Here is a 15,247-nt window from a genome sequence, read left to right on the forward strand (position 1 = left end):
TAACCATTACATTATCATCCTTCTTTCCCCCCACCTTTTTTTAAAAAAAAATCTTTTGAGGAAATAAAACAAGATCCACCTAAGCCTAGTTCCAGCTTTCATGGACCTATCTTATGAAAGTTCTCTGGTTCTATGGTCAGTAGAAAAAAAATGGAACATGCTATACACATTTAACAAATCACTGTCAATGCATACGTCTGCAAAACCTACATTTAATACCATTATAACAGCAAAACAGGAAAGAAGTTTCCCGAAAAACCAAAGGACAACATTATGTAATATAAAACAGGCCTCTTAAAGTTCAAATTTGATGATGTGATCATGCTTTTAGCAAAATTGACTGCAGCATTCGCACCAAAGTAAATAGGTGCTGCTGATGGGATTTTAACATTACAAACCAGGCAAGCGTGGTCTTGAGACCTACTATGGTATTTGGTTAGAACTGCTCTGGGGATTTTTTTCAGGCCATACCTGCCTGGTGGGAACCTGGCATCTCAGTCAAAAACCCTCCAAGGTATTTGGGCCCATTGCTTGAGGAAACCCTAGCTCTGTATAACTAAATCCTTATGGTTGCCTCCCCACAGTGACAGAGGGACTGTGCAGAACACAATTAACAGGAGGCGAAAACACAGGTTTAAACGACCAACTAAAGTCTTGTGGCTGGTATACAAAGTTCCTCTTTTTTTCATGGCTTTGATTCTTTAATTTGAGACTTACTTTGCTTTTTAAAATTGTAAGTCACTTTAAATATTTCTCAGAGAGTGCTAAAATATAAGGCAACAAAGTATAGAAAAGTCTTTTAGGACCCAAATCGGTGAAACAAAATGGCGTAACACTAAAAATATTCCTAAGTATATTGGAAAAACAAATTAATGCTAGTTAAGCAATTTGTTCGCTTACCTCTAATTCATAACCAGTTTCACAGTGATAAATAATCATGCTTTCAAAGCTGTATTCACTGCCAAACACAAACCCATGTTCTGGACTTTCAGGTTTCCCACAAGAAACTGGACTGCAGGATTCATCAGAAAATGGTGGCTCCCAGGTGCCATCAATCTAAATAACAAGTTGTAAGTTACATTTAGAAATTAGTACCCATGAATGAAGAAGTCTGCAAATATTGGTTGTATAACAGAATAATCCCCAAATGATAGTCAGAGGACCTAGAACTTGGTCCTACTTTTGCCACTTATTATCTTTGGCCTTAAAAAACACACATTAATTATCAGATGGCTTTAACAGTCATCACTAAACAATTTTAGACATTTCTGAAACTCACAAAACAAGCATTTTCTTCCTAATAGAATCCTTTAAAAAATCAAGAACACCAAGAAGTATGTTTTCATTATGATGCATGAGGACTGGATGATAGATACCAATATTCCATGACTTATAGTAATACACCCTTATATTTTACATAATTCTGCGTTTTAATCTAAAGTTGATGAGAAACAGCAACTTTCAGGCATACGATCCAAAGTTTAAAAAGATGGCTTCCTTTTTCTCCCTTCCCAACATGAATACTTGAAAACATTCTATCATATATTGTGAGCAAGTCACATAGTTACAGAAAAAAAAAAGACACACATACATTTACTTTATTTCCTCATCAACACAGTTAGAATTAACATGTTCCAGCCTTCTTTTCAGGTATAGTGAGGCATACACAGATGTTTCCCTTGAAGACTGTTATTCTCTTGCTAATGTTGTTTTGTTTTCTTTGAGGAAATAGCATATGAGTTGAATAGCAGTCTAAAACAAGACTTGAGGCTAAGCCCTTTATTCTACAGATGAGCCAGAAATAATTATATATATATATATATATATATATATATGACTGCCTCATAATTAACCATTCCCCTAATGTCAGAAATATACATTGTATCTAATTTTTCAATACTGTAAATAATGCTTCAATAAATATATTTTTTGCACAAATGATATTCTGGGTATTACTATTAACTTTTAAAAGCTACATAGTATTGTTTTCTTTTGATACATCTGGAGTTTATTTTGGTATATATTAATTTTTTCCCTAGTGGTTACTTCATTGTATCAGAATGATTTGTTTATTAATGATTCCTTTCTTCACTGACTTGTGATGATTCCTTTATCAGGATCTACTTTTGACTTATTTCTTCCATTCCATTCATTTCCTCTTCTACCGAATTTTACACTAATACCACACTGATAGGAGCTTGGCAATTCTAAGTAGCTTTATTAAAGTGACACAAGTAGTAAGCAGAGGCAGAATTTGACTCCAATTTTTGTTTCTGCTACCTTTGCTCTTCTACTAAACCTGGAAACATATTTGGTAACAATTAGGCCTCATTTCTACACATAGAGAGTCTATGTGTAGACCATACACATAGTTGATTTGTCATGAATCTCTTGTTATAGATATTTTAACATTTTATTTACCTTTGGGACTTTTCACCTGCCCTTGGCACTTTCTTATTTTTTAAAATGGGACCATTGGAAAGAAAGATATATTTTATTATATTTCTACCAAAAAACTTCTCAAATTCTTTGACATGATTGGAAACGAGACATTTTCTCTTTTCAGGACAGCAAGATACTGCCTGTGTGGATATATGTATATGTATATCTATATCCACACACTTACATATACATATATCTATATACACACACACATATATATAGTATAATATACACTTACATATATATCCACACACACACACACACACACACATAGTATAATATATATAAATGAGTTATATCCTACATGTTCTAATTAAGACAGAGAATCTTACCTGACATGTTGATATATTAACTCCCTCATAGGTATACCCTTTTGCACATGACACAGAAACTTGCTTATTCACACTGAAATCATCCCCATGAACAAGTATGTGTGTTATGCTTGCTGGCAAAGGACATTTTTTAGGACTGCAAGAGATTCTCTCTGGGAACCAACGACCATCTTTCTGACAGGTGAATGTGTCTATCTCTGTATCCATCATATAACCTTCTAGACACCTGCAATGGGAAAGTAAAAATGAGTGCCTTAAAGGGAGTGCAATATAGTTGGTGACTTATTCTTGGATTCAAGAAGCTGTTATAAAGCTTAGTAGACATTTTATATGATGTATTAAAAATAACTCAAATGTCAGGGGGATGGAGCTGCCTTGAAAAAACACCAAGAAAACAATGACAACCAGATGAATCCTTAGTTATCCACATTAAGGATTAGCCAAGTCTAAAGTTGCTTTAAATGTTGTTGACATGATTTACCTTTGTTCTGGATAATATCATTAGTAAATTCATTTTTATTATGAAAATATCTAACAGTTCAAGAAACTCTAGACGAAGTCAATGGATTTCTGCATAATTGTGGATAGAATAAAGCCAAGTGTTAAAAGCTTCAGTTTTTGGACTGCAGTCCAGAGAGGGTGTTTTCTTCCCAGTTAGCTAAATTTTTGACCTATCACTTTTCATTTTACAACCCTCCTGCCTGTGCCCCTTGGAGACTCTAGAGCCATGGTCTTACCTGAGTTTCACTTTACTCCCATAGGTGTGTACCTCTCCAGTTGCCACTGCACTGGAGACAGGTGGTGGGGGTCCACAGGACAGGGGCTCGCAGACAGGATAAGGCTGGCTCCACGTCCCTTTCTCTGTACAAATCAGATCTGAACTGCCTCGGATGACATACCCAGATCTGCAGTTGTAAGTTATCACATTTTCCTCCAAAGAGCCACTCTCACTGGTGAATGCATTTGGTATCGTTGGGGGAGAACCGCAAGAAGTGTGTTCACAGCGTGGGAAGCCAGAGCTCCATTGGCCATTGGCTTCGCAGGTGATTTCAGAAAGTCCCAGGAGCTGGAAGCCTTTGAAGCACTGAATCCGAGCTGCCTGTCTGCAAGCAAAATCTGTCCCGTTGACTGCTCCATTTTGAATGACTGGTGGGGAACACGTGCAAGGCAGGCAGGAAGGTGGGCTGCCACTCCAGGAACTATTGGAGAGACACTTTCTTGAAGGACTTCCATGGAGCTTATAACCGGGAAAGCACTGATACTGTATATGCCCCCCATGATAAAAGGAAAAGCCATTAGGGAAGCCATGGGCAAGATCTTCAGGAGGGCCACAGTTGACTGGTTTACAGAGAGGAACCTGGGCATCCCAGTTACCATCTGACTGACAGATGAGTTTGGGGGCACCGTGCAACACGTAGCCGTCTTGACAATGGAACACCACTTTCTTCCCGAAGCCATAGTCTAGGCCATCCATCACCCCATTTGCCACCTGTAGTGGGGGGGCACACCTGACAGGCACACAGATGGGAGTCGTCCCACTCCAACTTCCATCAGCAAGACAAACACGACTGCTGGCCCCCTCCAGCAAGAACCCTTCATCGCAAGTGTACTCAACCTCTTTTTGGAATGTATACTCCTCTCCCTTTACCTGGCCATTTGCTGAGACTGGAGGTGAACCGCAGTTCACAGGAATACAGATTGGCTCATTCCTATCCCAATTTTTATTTTCTTGACACGTTCTCCTGTCAGTGCCATTCAACACATACCCAGGATTACACTCATAGTACAATATGCTCAGGAATGTGTAGTTGCTTCCTTTGATGGAGCCATTCATTACTAGATTTGGTTTGGGGCATGAGATGGCCTCACAGCGTGGGGAAGTACCACTCCATTCTCTATTCTGTAGACAAAGTCTTACGTCGGAGCCCACCAGAGTGTGCCCAGGTTTGCAGCTATACTGTATGGCACTGCCCATGGTAGTGTCTGTAAAATGCAAAAAGCCGTTTTCAGGAGCAACAGGCAGGTCACATTCAACTGAAATGCATGATGGCGCACTGCCATTCCAAGCTCCATCCTCCTGGCAGATCAGCACAGGGTTCCCCAAGAGTTCATATCCTGGATTACAGGTGTATGAAACCAGGGTGTTGTATCGGAATTTTGCTGAATGTGTAGCAGGAGATCCCTTTGTGTTTCCCCAGGTTTTAGCCACTGTTCCCAGATGATGAGGCGGGTGAGGAGTCAGATATGGAACTTCCATCATGTCTTCTTCTTGGTTAAAATATTCCTGACCATCTCTGACCTTAGTACAGTCTCCAAAATCAATGTGAGGGGGGAGACCACAGTCTATGAGTACACATGTTGGGATGGAGCTTGACCATCCCGACTCTTCACAGGTCTGCATGGCGTGACCAGCTACCTGGAACCCAGGGAAGCAGCTGTAGATGATCATGGCACCATAGCTGTAATCTGCACCTTCTACGAAACCGTTTTCAATGGGATGTGGGGGATCACAGTGGATGGCACTGCAAGATGGGACATCCACATCCCAATCACCTGTCTCTAAACAAGTCAAGGCTTTGGGACCTTTGAGCCTGAAGCCCCGGTCACAAGAGTAGGTGATGGTCTGCCCATAGTGTAGGTTTGTGTAAGAGAATTTGCCATTCGAGATCTCCTTGGGCTTTGGGCACTCAATGGGTTTACAGGTTGGTTTTCTTCCAAGCCAGTGACCATTTTCCCCACAAAGAGTGGTAGAATTGCCCACCAACTCAAAGCCTGGCTTGCAGGTATAGAGAGCTGTGCTCAGATAGGCAAGACCTTGCACGTCAATGATACCATTGAGGATTTCCTCAGGTTGGGGGCATTCTACTGGCACACATTCTGGCAGTGGCGAGCTCCAGGTACCATCAGCCTGGCAGAAGGTGGTAGGATCTCCTCTTAAGAAAAACCCATCCACACAAGAATACTTGACAGTACTTCCAAAATGAAGAGCAGGAGAAGGAGCAGGGACCCCAAAGGAGATCAGCGGAGGCGGGAGGCAAAGAACCATCTTACACACAGGAAAAGAATCATTCCACTGCTGGGATGGCAAGCATTTCAGGACAGAGGGGCCCTGGAGGGCGTTCCCTTCTTTACAGGAAAATGTCACCACTCCCACCTCGGTGGTCAACTCCTTCAAAACCAGTTGGTTCTCCAAGAGGGGTGGCTCTGGGCACTTGGCGGGCACACACTTTTGGTTTGGCTTCTTATTCCATTTGCCAGATTTCAGGCATGTCCAAGAATGATCGCCAATAAGCTCGTAACCCTCATTGCAGAAAAACTGAACCTTGGACCCTACTTCAAAATTTTCTCCTTTCCTGTAGCCATTCTGGATCGGGGGAGGTTTTCCACAGTTGAGAGGGATGCACGACAGAGGGGATTCACTGTGCCAGTGGCGATTGGCTTGGCAGACAAACATAGGACTTCCGACTGACTTATAGCCTGGGTTACACCGGTATCTCACTTCACTCTCAAAGGTCCTGCCAGTTGTATGCTGGATAACAGGGAGAAAACAATGAAGTACAATTTGTATAACACGTAATATAACTGACAAAATACAGCAAATCACAGTAAAGAAGAACTAAACTAAAATGCCTATGTTAAAATGGATCAATTAAGACATAAGCAAATGAGGACTTGTATTTTTCCAATAGGTCCACTCTATTTTTTTTATTTAAATAAACAAAAAGGATGGCAGAAGGTCAAATTAGGTAATCCCTACAGCAGAAATGTTGGCCACAGTGGTAAGCCCATAATAAGTAAAGATCAATAGTCTCTAAATCGATTGATGAGTTGATGAAGCAATACCAAAAATTATAAATTACTTGGTAAATTAAAAAAATCTCACTGACCAAAGCAGTGCTATAGTTTGTTGCTTTACTCACAGAAAAGGAAACATACACAAACATACATTTGTTTACGCTTAGATAATAAGAAAAACAAATTTTTTTATGGATATGGACCTACTGTCAGAGTTTTGTGTTCATTCTTAATATAACTTTAAAAAATTGCTGCCATAAGATAAGGGTGGAAAATAAAAAGTAATATTTTACCTTTTAAACAAAAAATTTAATATTCATACTCTCAACATTCAAATATATAAGTGAATAACATAGTAAGAGGTCATTTTTAGGCAGTACAAAGATGAATTACTTCTGAAAACTTTAAAAAGATTGCAATGGTTCTTTTGTTAATGGTACGTCTAGCTTCCGTGGTGCAGTGAACTTCTTGGTATTTGGACATGATTATTTGTTTTGTTTATTTATCTATTTCTTGGGTACCCCACATGCATGTAAACACCATGCCATCACAGACCTAATCCGTGTTATTAAATACTAGATCTCCAGTGCTTACCTGGCACCTAGTAGGAGCTTCAGAAATATTTGTTAAATGAATAAATGAAGAAAGCCTCCTTACATATACTAGACACCTTCTTCCAATGGAAAGCTAATACATCTGAGCAAAAGTCTTAAATAAAAGGCATTCACTGTTGTTTTAGAATATAAAGGAGAAAAGGCACTATGTATGCGTGGGTTTTAAAAAAGTGTTTAATTAGAATACTGTCTTTAAAATGACTCTTGATTTGGGGGAATAGATTGTTATTCCTGTTTTCTTGATAGATTTAATGAGAAGACACATAGTAACGAGAAAGGAGGATATGTGTGGATCTGACAAAACCCTTTGTCCTGATGAAATTACCTTTAGGTTCCCTAAAAGAAAACTGCAAAAACCACCTTATGGTGAATGGATGGTTTACCCCCATCTTTTGTCTAAAAATAAGAAATGATAATAGATTTCTCTAGGTTCCATTTAGACCTTGATTTCTATAAACAATACATCCATCTTGGAATAACTTTTTGTAAATCAAAATAGTATCTCTTAAAACTATTTTATTCTAACTTCATAGCTGGGCTAAGATATTGCTATAAAGTGTTTCAAGTGCTTATATGCTAGTAGAAGGTAGAAAGCTATAGATTAAAAGGATTCATGACCTCTATCAAATTCTCTCCAATATTTACCACCAATAGATTTAGCGGCTTCTGTTATTCACCTATTAGTCTGTTCATGTCCCTGCTTCTGAATAAGCCACAGTGGGCTGGCCCTGTAAACGATGAAAGCCATGGACACTTGTGAATCAGTCTCTTACCTCCAGAAAGCCATTCTCAACCTTTGGTGGTTCATTGCAAGATACAGGGTGGCATGTGGGTATGGGGCTACTCCACTGTCCCGTGGCTTCGCAGGCGCTCTTCTTCTCCCCTTTGATGTAGAAGCCCCTGCTGCAGCTATAAGCCACCACGGCTCCGAAACTGTAGTTTGATCCAATCGCATAGCCGTTCATGATGCGGGGTGGCTCTCCGCAGCGCACGGGGATGCACTGGAAGGACATGGGGGAAGGACTCCACTGCCCACCTCTCAGACATTCAATCTTTGCTGAGGTGTTCAGCACGAAACCCTCCGTGCATTTGAAGCTCACAACTGAGCCTGCGGCAAATTTTGCTTTGCTCACAGATTCCAAGATGCTGTAGGAAACAGCAGGGGGTTTTTCACAAAAATGAGCTATACAACGGGGCATGGCCTGACCTTCGGGGGGAACCCACTTGCCCTGGGCATTGCAGAGGAGCTGGGAGTTGTCTGCCAGGCTGTAACCGTCTGAACAATAGTAGAATGCAATGTCTCCAAATAACCGATGGGCAGTCTCTGGAGAGGCATGTTCCACAATGGGGGGCTCGTCACAGGAGACAGCCAGACACTGCTGGTCGCTTCTGCTCCACTTGCCATTGGCCAGGCACTCAATGGTGTCAGGACCGGCAAGGGTGTAGCTATGAGATGAGGGAGAAAGGAACAGTAACTAAGCACATTATCTGAGAAAAGGTGTTTGCATCTTCTTATTCTGCTTTTATTTTTTAAATCTTTCCACCAATGACTTTACTTTTACCCTTTATCCTTTAAAACAATATTTACGATTTGAATTTGAGCTTATTGATCAAATGACCTTCATTTAAGATATACATCTTGTTATTAATATTAGGGCTTGTTCAGAAAGGGAAGTGGATTTTGCTATTTATACTACCAAATGTAAAATAGATAGCTAGTGGGAAGCAGCCGCATAGCACAGGGAGATCGGCTCAGTGCTTTGCGACCACCTAGAGGGGTGGGATAGGGAGGGTGGGAGGGAGACGCAAGAGGGAGGAGATATGGGGATATATGTGTATGTATAGCTGATTCACTTTGTTATACAGCAGAAACTAACACACCATTGTAAAGCAATTATACTCCAATAAAGATGTTAAAAAAAAAAGAAGAAACTCTAAAAATTGTTACACATTTCTTTAAAAATAAAAATGAGGACTAAGCTATGGTCCTGTCTGACTCAATTCAAAGTTGGAACTTCATCTATCTATAGATGATTTCCGTTGCTTAATCTGATCACCAGTCTTTGAAACAAAAGCTCTGATGAACCACAGGTAGCCTGCATATAACTCCTAGTTATCCACTTGCTTATAATCAATGAACTTTAAAGGAGGGATTATAATTTCAGTCTCCATTGTTTCCTAAACCCTTAACCATGTGGTTGGCATTAAAAGCTGTGTCTGCATATGGCTCTGCTATTCAACCAGCATGAATAAATTTTGCTTTCTTTATGCATAGGTATTTCCCCATATATGATGCTAGATTGATGACTTACAAAAATCTTAAATTATGCTCAAGTGCTCTCTCAATGAAGCAGAACAAAATATTAGGATACGCAGTATTAGAATAATTACATTTGAGTCATTCTGATTTTCATTCTCACTTCCGTACTGAAGAGAAAGAGGACAGGGAGTTTGAAAGGACTGTCTAACACCCGATCAGTCCGTCGTCTTGATGATAATGAAGCGTAAGGGGACTAAAATAATTTGGCACCAATTGAATCCTGTTTAGAAATATTAATTTTTTCATTTTGCAGATGAGTGAATGGTCGTTCAGACAGGCTAGGAAATCTGCTGAGAGTCACATGGATGCAAGCAGCAGAGTTAGGATCTGAATTCGGTTTACTGGATTCCAACCCTTCTATCTTTCCCATGATGTTGCTCTATCTCTCTTCCTTTTATTTATTTTTTTTAGGAGATGACTCTCCCTTTGTATGTATGTATTTATTTTTAACATCTTTATTGGAGTATAATTGCTTTACAATGTTGTGTTAGTTTCTGCTGTACAACAAAGTGAATCAGCTATACCTATACATATATCCCCATATCCCCTCCCTCTTGCGTCTCCCTCCCACCCTCCCTATCCCACCCATCTAGGTGGTCACAAAGCACCGAGCTGATCTCCCTGTGCCATGCAACTGCTTCCCACTAGCTATCTATTTTACATTTGGTAGTGTATACATGTCAATGCTACTCTCACTTCGTCCCAGCTTACCCTTCCCCCTCCCTGTGTCCTCAAGTCCATTCTCTACGTCTGCATCTTTATTTCTGTCCTGCCCCTAGGTTCATCAGAACCATTTTTTTTTCAGATTCCTTATATATGTGTTAGCATACAGTATTTGTTTTTCTTTTTCTGACTTACTTCACTCTGTTAGACAGACTCTAGGTCCATCCACCTCACTACAAATAACTCAATTTTGTTTCTTTTCATGGCTGAGTAATATTCCATTGTATATATGTGCCACATCTTCTTTATCCATTCATCTGTCGATAGACACTTAGGTTGCTTCCATGTCCTGGCTATTGTAAATAGTGCTGCAATGTCCTCTCTCTTTTTAAAAGGAGGTCAGTTAGATCGCAATCGGTGGGTGTCCTGTGGAAACTGTATGGCAGTGTCATTAGTACAACTTATCTGACCTGCCCTTCAGCAAAGATTCTTAAGTCATTAGCTAGCAAACATTTCTCCTGAGGTCCCTTTTCGTTTTATAAGGAATCGGCTCTTATACAGGGATTGGAATTCCTTCACCCACTCTGGCAAGATTTAGGAAATCTATAGGAAACAGAAAGATCAAGGAAAAAATGATAGAGCATCATCAGAGATGTGTGTTCCTACCCTACCTACAGTCATATATCATGCTATGGATAGAAGTGGTCTCAAAGCGAATACTCATAGCCTTCCCCAATAGCTGAGCACAGTCTCCAGTTAGGGTCTGCAGTTCATTGCTGTGGAAAAGCTCAGTTCTTTGTATAAGAATCTGAGCTGAATAAATTTTTGGATGGCTTCTGTCTTAAAGGATCCAGGAAGATATACAAAGGCAGTATGTTACAAGCATAATTTTATTATTAAAAATACATTGCCCTAGGTCTGAGTGCCTGGACTCTGCTATTCCTGGGTAGAATGTGTTCCATTTACAGAGGCTCTTTTTTTTGGGTCTTCTTCAATTTATTTTATCAATGTTTTGTAGTTTCAATGTACAGATTTTTCACATCCTTGGTTTAATCTACTTTTTTTTTATACAGCAGGTTTTTATGAGTTATCTATTTTATACATATTAGTGTATATATGTCAATCCCAATCCCCAATTCATCCCCACCCCACCCCCCGGCCAGCTTTCCCCCCTTGGTGTCCATACGTTTGTTCTCTACATCTGTGTCTCTATTTCTGCCTTGCAAACCGGTTCATCTGTACCATTTTTCTAGATTGCCCATATATGCGTTAATATACGATATTTGTTTTTCCCTTTCTGACTTACTTCACTCTGTATGACAGATTCTAGGTCCATCCACCTCACTGCAAATAACTCAGTTTCGTTCCATTTTATCATTGTATATATGTACCACACCTTCTTTATCCATTCGTCTGTCAATGGGCATTTAGGATGCTTCCTATAGAGGCTCTTGATGTTTTATATTTTTATAGCACAATTTACATCCTTTGCACACTTTGAACCATGCATCATTATTTTCATGGGGTCCTTTGATATTGCTACCATATTTCATTGGCTGAAGTTTATAGACATCACCTGAGACATCCCTGATTTATTAGGATCCATTGTGCCATCTATAGAGTGCTTCCTTTAGGTAATGGGACTGGCTGCTTTGAGGCAGAAGCCTCTGCCTCCAGAATCTTCCTTATTCCTCAAAGCCTCTTGAGGACACAAGAACAGAGTTTTGTAATCTGGCAGCACTTTGTTAGGCCTCTGACCCCTGATCTGCTGGAAAATCTCCACCAATGACTCTTCCCTAATGGAAAATCATAGCAAAAAGCTCTTCTGTAATATAACGGAAGATTACCACTAAATATATGTATTTTGAATAAATGAATTTAAAGAATGCATTTTCAATACTATCCATACTTTCCTAGAACTGACACCATCCCTTTCTCTGACTTAACAACTTGACTTTTCTTTATGATTCTCAATCAACATTTAGTTCTTCATTAGGCAATTCGGCCATGCTATGTGCTAGAATCCCTTCCTTAGTGTACAAGGCAATGTCAGTGCATGTACTTTGTGTCCCAGATGAAACAGCTTTTGAGGGGAGTCGTGAAAGAAGCAGGAAAGGAAGGCAAGTAACAGGAGCAAAGAAATGGGAGTGTGATATAGCTGGGGACTTCTGGGGACTTACAAATAGTTAGGAATGGCCTATGAACATCTGGAAAAGGAAGCAGTGGTCACTAGGATCTTGTGTGTTTTTGACAGTTGTGATGGTTAATGGGTGAAGATGTGGCAGGCACAGATGAACTGGAAATGGTTTTTGACAGTTCCTTTGACAAGGATTCTCATAAGATTTTAGCAGAAGAAATGCTGCTAGAACAGAAAGATAGTTAAGTGGTTTATTAACTGGATGACCCAAAGAGTATTGGTTAATAGAAGCAAGCTAGTTGGGTGTTTCGTATCTTCTGAATGCCACAAAACTCTGTCCTTAGCCTATCAGTTTATAAGCAACACATAACTGTAGGGTGAAGGATAAGGGTTTTAACAGGGCAGTTCAGTGTTTCTAATCTTACTAGGTAATATTTAACAAAGATAAAATGGGAGTTCCTGTATATAGATAATAAAGAAAAACTGCACAAAGGGAAAACTGGCTTAGTGGCAGCCAATGTGAAAGACTTTAGTTTCCTCGAATGAGTTGAATGAGTCAATGGTGACATCCTTAAAAGGGTTACTGCATCTTTAGAAACTCATTTATCCAGAAAGACAAGAAGAGAAATGAAATAAATTGTTATGTTTTAAGTACCACGTGTCAGTCCCTAGACTTGGTGTTTTTATCTCTCTTGCAGTTACATTCTAATTTGCACATTCAGCTCTGGGTATCACAGTTCAAAAAGGGCTATAGACCTATTGGAATAGGCTCAGAGGAGAGTGACTCTGAGAGTGAACAGACTTGGAATCATGCCCATTGATGAGAAAGAGAAAGGCAGATTTGAGGTTGAGCTGGCTGAAACGTCTGTCTCCCTACACCTTCACTTCCAAAGCTGCAAGCTTGGCATCTTAACCAGAGCGTAGGATCATTTTTCAGTCATGGAAATGTTATGAAGGGGCTGGGACCCCTTACTGAAACCTCTCAATTAGTTCTAATGATCCATTTGTAGAACCCTGGGGCCAAGCTATCAATACTTGAATGGCTGGCATTTCAGAGGAGCAGAGGAATTTACATTGAGTGGCTTCAAAAATAAATAAATAAAGCCAGTGCTTTAGACTAGATAGCATATTCAGTGAAGATGGGGACAGAGGCTTATCAAAAATAACTGTCTTCTGAAACATATATATCAGTTAGTCTTTTAAGACGCTAAAGAAGGATATATTCTCTGAATGCCAAAAAAATGATAAAGTTTTGTACAGATGATAAGATACATCCTATATACGTTGGCTACTAAAACAGGAAAAATTGGAATTGGTACAAATCTAAAACATTGAAATATTTAATTTTACTCTGTGTGACCTTTTGTATTCTCATTCAAGAGACACTGGGGACACCCTTGCAGTCTGTTATTTAAAATCAGGCCATACGTATTATAAAACAAGTTGTTTTCCTCTGTAATTCCAAGGAAAAATGTCCCATCAATATTACAGTGATGTCATAGAATGACACATTTTAGGATACACTGGCTGTAATACATTATCATACTTCTGGAATGATAACAAAAAATCCTTTGAAAATGGGCAGAGTAATCTCCAGATGCAATTTTCAGTGATTTGATTCATGGAGTGAATGCCTACTAACGGGCATGGGCTTGGGAAGCTTTGTGAGAAGGCTCCCCAGTGGGTTATTAGCTCTTCTCTTCTGAGAAAAAGAACCTTAAAAGAGTCTTAAAAGAGCAGCATACTAGATATTTAAAGGGCTGCAATTTAATAAGAGCAATAGAAAGTATAAATCTGTATCAGTAATTAGTTCTGTTTCCAATTGAAAAAGATTACAAAAATGTTATCGTAGTATATTCAGTAATTGCATTTAAAAGTCTATATTTGAGAAGACTCAAAAGGAAAACATTCTATCAGGATGTTAGGATGTCAATGACCCTTCCTTCCTACTGAATTTCTCACCAAGAGAGTATACATGAGGATGAAAAGGAAAATGGGAAACAAGTGACCATTTTATTAATTGAGGCAAAAAGCTGAAAACCACCAGTGTAATGTTTTGATAAAAGGTGAATTTGGAAGGCCAATTTCAGGGCAGGAGACAGAAATCAGACTTATTCCTTTTCTTCTCTGGCATTCATCTTACTACTCCAGTCTCCTAAAGTCTCTGTTCTTCTATCCTAATCTTGAGAGAATGCCTTCTTTTCTTAACCCAAGGAAAGGCCCATGCAAAGCACAACACCAATTAAGAGAAGACAAAAATATTGAGACCAAAACAAGAATGTGTGTATGTGCACCCAATAAACAGGAGTGGGTAGCTTAAACGGTGTGTAGCTCAGTGGTCTGTGTTAGGCAGCCCCAAGGGAGAAGACGGGATTGAGAGGGTTAGGGAGGGAAATAGGCCCTAACATTCTTATCAGGCCAACAGCATCTTAGGAAGTAGAAGGAGACAGCAGGATGCCAAAGTCATTACACAAAAGCCATGACATGAACACAGTGATTCCATCCTGGAATAGAACAGACATAATGCATGTTGACCTATGCTCATCAATCCCTTGGTGGGAAGAGATAGAAAAGGAGTGAAGAGAGAGAGGACAAGCACTGACTTCTAGTTCTGGCTATAATATTGTCTGAACACCCTCCCTATATAACACTTGATGAAATACAACAGAAATTATTTTAAATGCATAGCTTAGCTGACCAGAAAGGATATCTCCATGTGCCAGAAATGAAGAGGAAATTAAAAACAGAAAAGTAAGCCTGTGAATGAATGCTATGGTTGCCCTTGGATTGGACAGGAAAGGGGAAATAGAGAGTAATAGCTGAGTCTCTGGCAAGAATCTATGTCCTAGAAGGACATACACTGAAAGGATATTCACCAGAAAAATTCCACCTAGAGGCCTAGTGAGATGACAAGTGAGATCTCTGTATTTGCTGGGAATCTGGC

General features: G+C 39.6%; 1 protein-coding gene across 1 annotated transcript in view; it reads right to left on the bottom strand.

The window, feature by feature from the left end:
* Positions 1 to 15,247, bottom strand: part of SVEP1 (sushi, von Willebrand factor type A, EGF and pentraxin domain containing 1) — a 181,643-nt gene that overhangs the window by 27,004 nt on the left and 139,392 nt on the right. The window contains exons 37-40 of the mRNA XM_059925285.1: positions 7,957 to 8,629; positions 3,512 to 6,303; positions 2,775 to 3,000; positions 901 to 1,056 (exon numbers count right to left, since the gene is read on the bottom strand). Coding sequence (XP_059781268.1) covers positions 901 to 1,056; positions 2,775 to 3,000; positions 3,512 to 6,303; positions 7,957 to 8,629 — 3,847 coding nt within the window. The remainder of the gene's footprint in view (positions 1 to 900; positions 1,057 to 2,774; positions 3,001 to 3,511; positions 6,304 to 7,956; positions 8,630 to 15,247) is intronic.

The sequence above is a fragment of the Balaenoptera ricei genome, chromosome 6 (genome assembly GCF_028023285.1).
Source record: "Balaenoptera ricei isolate mBalRic1 chromosome 6, mBalRic1.hap2, whole genome shotgun sequence".
NCBI classification, from domain to species: Eukaryota; Metazoa; Chordata; class Mammalia; order Artiodactyla; family Balaenopteridae; genus Balaenoptera; species Balaenoptera ricei.